The 12,916-nt window shown below is 38.4% G+C and overlaps 1 protein-coding gene across 7 annotated transcripts in view; it reads right to left on the bottom strand.

The window, feature by feature from the left end:
• Positions 1 to 12,916, bottom strand: part of SH3TC2 (SH3 domain and tetratricopeptide repeats 2) — a gene marked incomplete at its 5' end in the record, with an annotated part of 52,494 nt that overhangs the window by 23,964 nt on the left and 15,614 nt on the right. For 6 of the 7 annotated variants that reach the window (XR_014025648.1, XR_014025649.1, XM_081321456.1 and 3 more), the window contains 7 exons: positions 3,060 to 3,255; positions 4,365 to 4,438; positions 5,823 to 6,027; positions 6,851 to 6,994; positions 7,505 to 7,610; positions 8,604 to 8,731; positions 9,038 to 9,142. Coding sequence is in view for 5 of the 7 variants with exons in the window: in XM_081321456.1 (XP_081177582.1) it covers positions 3,060 to 3,255; positions 4,365 to 4,438; positions 5,823 to 6,027; positions 6,851 to 6,994; positions 7,505 to 7,610; positions 8,604 to 8,731; positions 9,038 to 9,142 (958 nt within the window). The remainder of the gene's footprint in view (positions 1 to 3,059; positions 3,256 to 4,364; positions 4,439 to 5,822; positions 6,028 to 6,850; positions 6,995 to 7,504; positions 7,611 to 8,603; positions 8,732 to 9,037; positions 9,143 to 12,916) is intronic. The other variant, XM_081321457.1, reaches the window with a different exon arrangement.

Here is a 12,916-nt window from a genome sequence, read left to right as displayed (position 1 = left end):
GAATGTAAAATTCACTCAAGCTCAAAGTTTAAGAGAGAACTTTTACAAAATGTTTTATAGATGGCATCTAGATCCTAAAAAGCTTGCAAGTATGTATCCGAATTATCAGCCTAAATGTTGGAGGTGTGGTGATGAAGAGGCAACATATTTTCACATATGGTGGACATGTAAAAAGGTCAAGGCTTTTTGGATAAAAGTCTGGTGGAATATGCAGAAGATTTTTAAACGGAGGATAAAGTTTTGTCCGCAATTTTTTTTGTTGGGAATAATTGTTGACGCTACAGTTGTGGACTCTAAGTTGATGTTGAATTTAGTTACGGCAGCAAGACTTTTGATAGGTCAATATTGGAAGAAAGAGGAACTGCCGACTATACAAGAGTGGATTTTAAAGGTTTCCGACTTGGCAGAGATGGCGAAGATTTCGGCCTATTTGAAAGATTACTCGCAAGAACATTATATTATGGAATGGAGAAAATGGATTGAGTTTATCCAGAATAAGTATAGGGTCAAGAAGTTTTATCTAGCATTTGAATAAGTCTTCTTTCGTTTTTTTTTTCTTTTTTTATTTTGTCTTCTATATATATTTAATAATGCTAAGTTTTGTTTGATCCTATATAAGTTAGAGAGTGATGGATTTTAGAATTTATAGTTGTTAGTATATGGTTGTTTATGATTGCCTTTTTATATATATATACCTTGTATTTAGCTCTGGGAAGTCCGGGGGGGGGAGGGGGGTTAGGGGGAGGTGGGGGGGGAGGAGGGAGGGGGGGAGGGGGGGGGAAGGGGGGAGGTAGGGAGGGGAGGAGGGAGGGGGAAGGGGGTTTTTTAAAGGAAAACTGTATTTTTAAAACTTTTCAATAAAAAAAAAAAAAAACCCTGGCCTTAGCACGAAGCATGACTCTGGACTATTGCAAATCTATCTAGATAGTGGTTAAGGTCTATTTTTCCTACACTTTAATTTAATCTGTTTTAAAAGCAACTTACGAGTCATAGGGAGAGAAGAGAAGAAGAATTCATTGCAGATGAATAACCTCTCACAATGTCCTGGTTCTCTGCATAAGCTAAGGCAAAAGTGGAAGCAGAACCAGTTTATTAAATGAAAGAGTATAAGTCGAGGGACCTATATTATAACGAAGAAGGCTCCTGTGGTTGAATTCTACTCATAGACATCTCTTTAAGACCAGTGCTTTTTTGTAAGAAAAAAGGTGCCGGAACTCGCATCTTGTTAATCTTTTATCTATCTTTCGCACGTAGTCAGTCACTGCACACCCACCCACACACATCAGTTGTGTAACGAAGCATAACGGTTGCTGCCCACAGTAAGCACTCAGTGCGCAACCACACGACCAATCACAAGCTGAGTAGTGCCACAAGCCGAGCAGCCGAAGTACACATGCATCGGACTCGACACACAAGCAGCCCGCATGCACCATTTTAATGATTTTGCTGCCGACCTGCTACGCTCGACAGGGTGATTCAAGTCTACGTGGACCAAACATCAAATTTTCACAAGTTACTTTTAAAACGTGGAAAATCTGTCAAAAAAAAAAAGGTGCTGGAACTCTGTTCTGGTGAGTTCTATGACAAAAAAAAGCACTGCTTGAGACTCTTGGTGTGTCCTCCCTAAGGGTAACGTTCCAAGAATTTTACAACAATCACATGAAAGGCACATCCTCTCCACTCAGGTAAAACTGAGCCAAATGGGCATTATGTAAATTATTTTAATGTTGATGCAGAATAACTGAGGAAGAGCATCCTTTAGTTCAGCATCATTATTGGTTTGCATTCTGAATTGTTTATGAGTCCTTATCTTACTTTAGATAAAAGCATCCCATCTCTCTCCCATCTGCCTGTTGACTGGACAAAGAACTACACTTGAGATTTTTATAGAAGAGGGGGAAGGATAAGTATTTAATAGGCACATGATCAGCTGGAACTGATCTTGGAAAATCAAGTATAGCAGTTTTAGCACTTGAATTAGGGAGAACCAAGAATATTTTGTTTTATTTGTTTTATTTTGACTTGCTGTCATTGTTGACTCCTGGTGACTGACTGAATTAATCCCTGCTGTTTTTTTATAAGATTTTTTTGCAAAAAAAAAAACTGTGAGAGAGTGACTTGGTTCAAGGTTGCCTAGCAGGGCGAGGAAGGACTAAAACTCAGGGTCTTCTAATTTCTAGCCCTGGCTCAACCAAGAAATAACATGGTTGTAATCTAGACTGGAAAGTAAATAAAGAAATAAAAAGTGTCTTAAAGAAGGCAATGGAAAACTATTTCTGTATTTACTGTTAAATAAAATGCTTTGAGATATTGAACTATTAATGAAGTAATTAATAGTTGAGCTCTGTACCATTGCAATACATTTCTTGCACTGCTCTTTTGCTTGCCAGTTTTCTTCTGTGTCTGACTGTGGTCAAATTAAATTCTATTTAGAATTTTACATAACAGTTCAAGAAAGATGTTTTCAAAGGGGGCTTGTCATATAGGCTCAGGCAACATCCTGGAAATAAACTCCACTAAATAAAATCCCACTCATTTATCTAAAAACATTGTCTTATAATTGTCTCAAATGAGAGTTCCCTGAGATAGATTTGCCAAGTTCTTTTGTTTTTTTTCTGCCTACCTATCAGGAACCACCATCCCTCACCAGACTTTCCTCAGTGTCCATAAAATGATTTCCACATGCTGCATCTTGTATCCAAGTATCCAAATTACTCCTTGACCTATCTTTGCCTGGCCTGTGCCTATTTACCTCTGTCAGATCACTATGACTAGTTCTACCAAAATAAATCTATACCCATGTTCTGGGGGAAAAAAGACATTCCAAAACTATTTAAAAAGTTACAAACCTCTGTTTTTCTTTAATTCTTATCATATGGTTTGAACAAGTAATATTTATTTTTTTACCTGGGATTCTATGCACACTTTTTTCATCTTAAATATAAAAGCTTGGATCATGCCATATTTCAACTAGATGATCTGAAGGCCGTGAATTCTGCATTGGTTTCCACCTATGTTTTTTATTTTTATATAAGCGCGCGCACACACACCATACTTACATTGACTCATAACTCTCAAGCTGCACTGATTTGGTCTGGACAAAGCCAATTATCCCACTAGTTGTGGATTTCCCTATAAACCAACGGAGACCCGGAATGAGAAAGCCGATCACCTCTAGGATATCCCCTTTGCAGTAACTCAATTCGTCCCAGCTTTTTCCTCTGTGATCTTCAGTGGCTATGCACCTCCCTTGGCCTGAAAAATAGAATGAGAAGGCTGAACAATTGTATCATTCTCTCACAGCGGCACCATGGCTACAGGCAGTGGAGGGTGCATGTGCAAATGAAGCATGATAACAAAAACTCTTTGTGTTCGATGACATTTTTGTTTTCTTCAATAGCTGAGACGTCACAGACAATCCTAGTCTGCTTTTTTAAAACACACCAGGCAGTTATTTATTCTACAGACATATAAGAAACTCTGAAGACATGTCAATTTGTTACAGGGGGTTTTGTGGGTGGGAGGGGAACAGCCATTGACAAAAATATTTGCCCTACGTCATGGATTTTTTGCTATTTTTTCACCTAATCCACTGCCTTTGTTTCTTTCCTGCTTCATGCAAATACAAATTCCATCATATATAGTATGTTCTTGGGATGGTATCTTCGCCTCAGTGACTTTTTCCAGATGCCAATGAAGGCAAATTAATTAACGCTGAGAGCAACTCAGTCTAAATTGGTCACACAGATGTTTTTTTGCCAATCAGGAAAGAAAAGGAAGACTGTTCAAGGTGACATCCTGAACAAATAAACCCCTTTTCACTGATTGCTGGAAAATCCCTGAAAAAAAAATACAGCACTTTAAATGCTGGCCAAGTGTTCATGAATTTCCCCACTTTCTCAGCAAGCTATAAAATAATAGAAGCAACAGGGATGGTCTTTCTAAAAATCCAAACCAACACAAACATCCTTAGAAAACTGGAGGGGATTTTTCTCAATATTTTTAGACTCCAGACTAACATGTTCTAAAGATAACTAAACAGAAAAGAAAATGATTTCCAATGGTTCCATTTGTTAGTTAAAATAAAACAACTGTCATGCTTGGCAGTATTTTTTTCTGCCTTTTTATGAATCAAACTACCAGTAATCAGAGATGTGTAACCACCATACTCATATTGGACTGGATAAATTAGAAATAGAGATCATACCTGCACAGAATTAGGCTTCCTTTGAGTCCACTACCAACCATTTCTTTACAAACATACATTTCCTCCCAACTCTGACACTAAAATCACTTTTCCAGAGACGATCACAATGGTAAAAATTGACAATTCCTCTTTCCTGCAGGATTATAGTGACACTCACCAATATGCAAAGAGTCGGGCCCATTGATTTCTTTGGATATGCCACAACTGATTGGATAGTTCTTCAAAAACCACCTGCAAATGCAAACAGCTATGAACAAACTGCTTCTCTGAGTGAAATATATGGTTGATGATGTCCAGATAGGAGACAATTAGTTTCTAAATCTGCTCTATGGCATCAGAGTCTTTGCATGCCTTCTCTTTTATAATTCATTCATGGAATCCATGACCCAACGATATGGTGGTAATAATAATAACAGCAATAGTTTAGATGCCTATCTCAAAAGAGTATTACACAAATATAACACAAATCAAGATTCTGGAGATAAAATATAGATACTAATAGCAGGATAACTCATGAGTGTTTTCAAAATAACTGACTTATGGAGACAGTTGATCTTGGTACTAGGGCAAATGCGTTTCAGACAAAATTACATCTCCAACTCCTACACTTAAAAAATGGCAGAGAGCAGATGACAGGAATAATGGTCAGAGAGAGATTCACAGTGAGGGAAGCCAATGCAAATCTAGAGAAAGTTGTCTAGGCATAAGGTAACATTCTGTAGAAAGAATATTGATCTGACCTTCCAATATAGTTTGTGTGTACATTTTGACAGACATGTTTTTTTTAAAAGCAGAAAGAGAAAAGCTTTGTTTTAAAAAGCTTGTCAGCACTCTTAAATCTAGCACACTAAATCTTCATTTGGCAAACATGACATGAACAGTTATGAATATAACTGAAGAGCCAAAAAAAATCCCCATTAAACAAACATACGTCTTTGTATACAAACCAAATTTTCAAACCATTCTAATGAGAACATTACTGCAAACGTTATAAGTGAATTAGAGGTTGAAAATAAGATTTTAAGTACACATGACAAACAGCAGCCGATTTGAATCTCAAAGTTAGAAAATGATATTTTGCTTGAGGTAGCACAAGTGAAGTCAGCATGTCCTTACAGTAATAATAATAATAATAAGTTGGAAGGGACCTTGGAGGTCATCTAGTCCAACCCCCTGCTCAGGCAGGAAACCCTATACCATTTCAGGCAAATGGCTGTCCAGTCTCTTCTTAAAAACCTCCAGTGTTGGAGCATTCACAGCTTCTGGAGGCAGGTTGTTCCACTGATTAATTGTTCTAACTGTCAGGCAATTTCTCCTTAGTTCTAGGTGGCTCCTCTCCTTGATTAGTTTCCATCCATTGCTTCTTGTCCTGCTTTCAGGTGCTTTGGAGAATAGCTTGACTCCCTCTTCTTTGTGGCAGCCCCTGAGATATTGGAACACTGCTATCATGTCACCCCTCACCCTTCTCTTCATTAAACTACACATACCCAATTCCAGCAACCCTTCCCTATATGTTTTAGCCTCCAGTCCCGCAATCATCTTTGTTGCTCTTCTCTGTACTCTTTCTAGAGTCTCGACAGCTGGATGTAGACAGGGCAACAGACAATCTACTTACTGGTAAAATGGATGGGGCAATGGCTCTATAGTTGTGACAGGTATCAGTCCCCTCTGATCGGTCAACAGTGATGTCCCTTCCCACTTGGTTTCATGTCCAATGTCTTTCACATGGACTAATTCATTCTTGAGGAGTTTTAAATCCTCCTCCTCCTCTTCTTCCTCTTCTTCAAGGATGGTGAGTGTTGCTCTGGCAAAAAAGCTGCCTATTTACAGAAAGAGGAGAAGAGAAAGAAACGACGTGACTTCTGCAAATAGTGGGGCAGTATCTACTTTCCTAAGAACGCTTGGACATTTTTAGATCTCTAAAAATTCTGTTCCGGGTCATTTCAATTTCCATGTAAATACCAGGAACATTTTTTTCCCTGTCATGGTGCTGCAAACATGAAACTATCTGCTATCATAGGATTCCCCTCAAAAAGATCTCAGAGGCTTTCTTCTTTGTGAAAATATTTCATATAGTTCAACGTAACTTTAAACACAATTATTTAATGGTTCAAATTCTCTCCCCCCCACCCACCCGTAGTCTAATATGGAGACAGTTCAATGTTTCCCAAGTTTAAAATGCTTTTTTACATGGAAAGAAAGAAAGAAAGAAAGAAAGAAAGAAAGAAAGAAAGAAAGAAAGAAAGAAAGAAAGAAAGAAAGAAAGAAAGAAAGAAAGCAAATTACATTACAGAGGATATCTGCAATGGGGAAGGATCAGAAACACTTTGTTTCAGCTGAAGGAAATTATTTATATGCATTTATCTCCTCCACACTTTGTCTAGCCATGGCTCAGGATTAGTACCAGACTGTTCTCTGCTGCTGGAAGGGTCCCCTGAGATTGGAAGTAAATGTGCAGATACTACCTGTTACCAGAATACGTTTTAGAGATATTTGAACATGCATAGACTCAGCCTCCAATCCAATATTTTCTTGCATATCTTTCTCCCACATCCTTCTTCCTCGTCATGTTGGAGACCTGCTTTACAGTGAAACAGCATCACAGCATTGTTTTGTTTTGTTTTTTTGACTCAGCATCCTTACCTTCCTGGAGCAGAAGACCCAGATACATGGTGGCCATGCAGTCCTCATCAACAGTGACAGTGATCTCAGTATCATCTACCTGAGCACAGTTCAACCAATAGTCAGGAGTGAAGAGAAGTTGTTCCAGGCAGCAACCCACATATCCTATTTCATCATACCAAAGGAAGAACAAAAACCTGTAAAGTGCTTTCCCCAAAGGCCAAAGCCATATTTATTTATTATTTCAGACCAATGTTTAACCCAAATTATCAGCCATTCTATAGAGCAGGGGTCCCCAACCCCTGATCCGTGGATTGGCACCAGGCCATGGCATGCCAGAAACTGGTCCATGCAAACAAGCAAAGCCCCATCGCAGGATGCAGACAGTACATGAAACCAAGCCCCTTCTGGGCCGCTGAAAACCCTCTCTCCACAGAAGTGGTCCCTGGTGCCCCAAAGGTTGGGGACCTCTGCTATAGAGTCACATTAACAACAGAGAATGTGCTTTTCCGGTGCCTGTATTACAGAGACATTCGTAGCATATTAAACTAGTCTTTGAAAAGGAAATTAGAAGGGGTTTGTGTTTTGCCTTAACATTATGGCCAATATATTTTATGTTGCCACAACTGCCCTTCTGATGGAAAGCCAGTCATTCATCAGTGGAATGTGATTTACCAAGTGCCAAATAAGTGGAAAACTTCCAGATTTCCTCCACAGTTCTAAAGGAGAGCAGAAAGCGATTCTCCTGTGCCTGGATGCATATCAGCCTGGCTGACAGCTCCTGCAAAAAGACAGAAAAGGAGAAGATTTAAATATCGTAAAAGGTTAGCATGTGCCTTATCATACTTTTTGCAAATTATAGGCATGACATTTGGAACTTGGAACTTTAGACAAGGTGTGAGTTACCCTGGGACAATGAAATCTAATCAGGAATTAAAGATTCATTCTTAAATATGGGGTCTAAAATAAGATATAGAGTGAAGCCTGATCAGATCCAGCCAGCTGTATCTTCTTCAAAATATGACAACCCATTCTCCTATTTTTCCATCATCCCTATTCCCAAAACAAGCATTTTGCAAGTCAGTCTATTGAATACGATTGCTTGGTTGGTTTTTGCCCAAACAGCTTATATTTCCTTCAGTTTTGTCCTGCATCCAAAACCCTGGATCTCTTCCAAGGATTTTTTACTACAACTAGAGATCGGTACTGTAGGAATGAGTGTGCTATACATATTTAAGATGTTAATGAATGTTAATAAAATCATTCTAAAACATTTTGCACCATTTAAATTGTGCCCAAATATCTAGGTTAAAATTTGCACAGGCATGAAGTACACTTCTATAATTTGGGTCTAATGCAGTTGTAGCCTAGCTATGCTTAAATTATTTTGAGTCAGGGAGGAAAAGGCTATGTGTGTGTGTGTTTACACATAGCATTTGATTTTATAGGTCAGAGGCTTATTGATAGTTTGATTTCCACATTTTACTGCACTCACAATGTTACTTAGCAATAAATAATAAATGGAGATGGTAATATTCCAATCTCTGGTGGGGTTATTGCAGCCATGCAAAGCAGTATGAGAAGATGCCATACAGCTGTGCAACAACAGATGCTCTGCATGTAGTTCAATCTTCAGTATTTCCAATTAAAGGTATTCTAGGCAGTACATCAGCAAAAGATCATACTTAAGATTCTGAGGAACTGTTGCTTCATTACTAGTAAGAAGTTACAGAAATACAGTTTCCTTTGAAAACAATAGTAATAACCACTTCACCTTGAAAACAGCACAAACATCTTTATCGTCATTTTCCAGGGCCCATAATTTCTTTCTTGCTGCCTCTTGTAACTGCAGATTGAGATCCTGTGCAGAGCGACTCTTGACAGAAAATGAGAGAGAAATTGCTTCAAGAGAAAGAGAAAGAGAGAGGAAATTAAATGGGAGAAAAATGATATATTTAAACTTTTCTTACTTTCATTACTTTGAATAGATAAGGACTCTAGCATCACGGAAAGGTCTATTTAAAAAAAAATTATAACTGTAGCTATAGCCGTATAACAATAAAATGAAATGAAAGCCTGTCTTTCTTCCTTCCTTCCTTCCTTCCTTCCTTCCTTCCTTCCTTCCTTCCTTCCTTCCTTCCTTCCTTCCTTCCTTCCTTCCTTCCTTCCTTCCTTCCAACATAAAATAGCAATTAGACAAAAACTTACCATTTGGGAACCCTTCCCCTACAGCCAGTGACACGGACTCAGTTTCCAGAGTGCCCTCTCCTATCTGTGCAGGATGACTTCCTGGATCCAGTTCTTTGGGGTTACCTGATAAGTCACCATGCAGGCAGAAGGACTACTGTCAACTTTTTTAGAGGAAGTAGAGTAAGGCTGTAATGAAGGGGGGCATGGGAATATAAAAGGAGCTGCTAAACACCGGCAAAGAATGGACAATCAAGTCCAAGGATGTTGACTGAGTAACAGCAGCTCCCTGGTGACTCAGAAATCTTTTCCAGACTTCCAGTCTAAGCTGGGACTGAACACTGAACCTCATATTCCCAAAATAAATCTACTATGCCTTTTAGTATTGAGGTAGCATTGGTATGATCTCTAACAAGCAGGGCTTTTTTGTCATAGAACGCTCAGAACGGAGTTCCGGCACCTTTTTTGGATGGAACCTTGTAGGGTAGGCAGGGTGGGTTGTATGAAATGTGTGAGTTCCGGCACCTTTTTCTTTTACAAAAAAAGCACTGCTAACAAGGCAGAGAAGCTAAAAGATTAATATTCCAATTCTTACTCCAACCTCCCAGATGGCTACTTTTAACTTTGCTCTCCTCGACTCCCACATTTTACATTTTTCTACCCTTATTATTTTGAAAATCCTCTTTGATACTCAAGTACATTTCATGAGATGAACAGAATCAATATAGAAAATGAGGTTGCAAGAGAGAATGGAATTGTGAGAATGGGCAGGATTGTTTTAAGGACTTGATAATGATGATAAATAAAACGGTAGCCTAATACTACTGTTTTATTTATTATCATGATCTGTTCTAAGGAATGTTGTTTCTATCTCTTTAGGGGCTTAAAACAATGCTACCTATTTTCATGACTACTTTTCACCTGCTTCCCTCCCAACTAAAAATACCTCATTCATGAATATTTTAATCTCATGAAGTAGATAAAGCCAGTGAATTCTTTATGGATAATAAAATTAGTTAATCTTTAAAGAGCTGGGCTGAGAAAGTGGCCCAAAGTCAGCTGTTTTTTCCATGCCTAAGAAAGGGACTAGAACCCACAGTCTCCTAGTTTTTTTAAATCAGCACCTTCACCACTACATCAAATGGGCTCTCATTTTATTTGAGATGTCAATTTCCCATTTCTCTGGCTATTGTAATGTTGTTCATGAAAGATTAAATAAATCAAAACAGTTATGGTAATATGGCATCTGATAGCAATTATATATTATATATTACTTAGTGCAGATGAAAGTTCACTTTTAAATATACATTTTGAGTTCATCCCTAGAGTTAGAGCAAACTAGAATGTAGGTAAAAACTTATGGAAGAAATGTAACTCGAAATACATTTATCCTTTGCCTCTTGCCAGTTCAATTACAGGAGTTATATGGTGTCCAGCACTTGGAATAAAATATCTAGGACATTCGTTCCTTAATAAATTCATTAATCAACTTTTTAATAAGATTTAGAGTAAAGATATGAATTACCAGAAGTTATTTTGATTTTTTATGATGGTTTATTCTAACCTGCCTCGAACAAAACTTGGGGTGAACTCAAAATGTTACTGATGAAACAAGGCAGAACATGTTAGTTTTTTAAATATATATATATATATATATATATATATATATATATATATATATATATATATATATATATATATATATATATATATATATATATATATATATATATATAAAATAATCCCCGATTGAATGAGAGAACCTTGAAATTATTTCACTATAGAATAACAAATGTCTCCAGAGTAACACTAATCTTTTTGGAACCTCTCAAAGGAGTTTGCAGAAACCACCTTGGAGAAAAGGACCGTCAGGATGTGCTGTTCTTGAAAAAAAGCAGCTGCTTTACACACAATTATATGCTTAATTTTGGGAGGAAGGTGAGATAAACTGTAATAGCTATAAACTGAAAAATCCAGCCAGATTCATATATCAAACATTGCCATAAAGAGTCTTGGTGGAGCAGTGGGCTAATGCCTCCTTAAGTAACACCAGCTGCCTGCAATTAGCGCAAGTTCGAGTCCCACCAGGCTCAAGGTTGACTCAGCCTTCCATCCTTCCGAGGTAGGTAAAATGAGGACCCAGATTGTTGGGGGCAATTAAGCTGACTTTGTAATAATGCCGCTTGGGGTGTGTGTGAAAGCCCTAATAAGCAGGCATATACATAGAATGAAGGCTACTGCTAAGCTTGTAAGCCGCCCTGAGTCTTCGGAGAAGGGCGGGATATAAATGGAATTAAAATAAATAAAAAATAAAATAAAGCTCCTAGAGTAAGGAAATGTAGGCAGTAAATTGTGTTAATGAAGACTAAGGCCTTTTTTAAAAAAAATATCACAATGCAGCTTCCCACCTCTTCCAGCACTCTAAAAATGTTTAAAAGTCTGGAATGCATCAATAGGTGACAAGGGCCTCAAAGCTGCCAAGATACAGTATAAGGTTTGTAAACAACGGTAGGTTCACTTAAATTTTCCCCTCTTCTTTTGTCAGCTCTGCTAATCCATCTGTAAACATAAAACGTGATTTGATTTACACTAAATTATAAACTATATTGGAGTTCCAAGTAAAAAAAAAACAACCCACTGGTTTCTTTGAAGTTTATTAAGTGTCTTGTATTTTTTTAAAAGGAATAAGGTCTCATACTGCATTTTGCTTTTTCTACTAGTTTCTCTATGTAGGGTTGAATTTTAATTCACCAACAACCACTTCAAATAGTGCAAAGGCAGATCTTGTGACAGGGAGACCGTCGCCATGGCCATGTCATTCACCTTTACTTGCTATAGCAAAATAACATTTTTTTCTCAGAAAAAGTGACAAACCAGATTTTATACTGTAACCATTTTTCCCAGAGTTAGATCCAAATAACTCTAATGTTTATCACACTAACCTCATCCTTATGATGGATGCAGGCATTTTGCTAACTGAAGTTATTCTGCACCAAGGACCGTGAATATATTTTTACATAGTAGGAAATGGCCCTAACTTTCCATTGAACTTTGTTTAAATCAAGGATAAGAAATCTTTCTTTGCCATCAGAGCTAGAAACGCCTTGGAGTACATTGTGAGCTTATGGTAACAAAGACCTAGTTCAACATTCAAAGTCTACTGGTGTAACCTTTTCTCTTACATTACATACATACCTGCCCCATTCATATTATACACCACCAGACAGCTGTCTCTTTATCCCTGCTGTAACAGTGGAAAAGGACCTGCTCTTTCAGGAACCTCTCTTTAAAGCACTTCAAGCACCTTTAGAAGCCATTGCCTTTATACCTCCTTCTCTCTGATTGGAAATTGAAGGCCTGGAAACCTCTATATCAGGGGTGTCAGACTCAATTTCATTGAGAGCCGCATCAGCATTGCAGTTGCCCTCAGGGGGCCGGGTGGGTATGGCCTGGGTGGGCGTGGCTAGAGTGCATATGGCCTCCTGGGTGGGCGTGGCCAGCTCTACATCGTTCTCATCAAGGGTGCCTATGGGGGCCTGGGCAGGAGTGGGACAGATCTGAGGGTCTCTGGCAGAAGGAGAGTCTCTGGACCAGGGCCAAGGCAGTGGGGGCCGTTCCCTCACTGTTTCCAGGATGGCTTCGCGGGCCACATGAAACCACTTCGTGGGCCGGATCCGGCCCCCAGGCCTTGTGTTTGACATGTCTGCTCTATATGGCATCATGAATTGGTTGCTTCCGAGAGAAACAATTCGTTTCTCCCTTCTACCTCTTCTCTAAGATAGAAATTTAAGGATCTTAGGGATTCTTGCCTCCTTTCCATAGAAATAATTAAAACAGATAAACTAGTTAGATTCAGGGCTAACATGTACAGGTAGTCCTCAACTTATGACCAGCCACTTA

Source organism: Vipera berus (assembly GCF_964194415.1).
Source record: "Vipera berus genome assembly, chromosome: 2".
Taxonomy (NCBI): domain Eukaryota; kingdom Metazoa; phylum Chordata; class Lepidosauria; order Squamata; family Viperidae; genus Vipera; species Vipera berus.
This window is presented reverse-complemented; position numbering and strand designations above follow the sequence as displayed.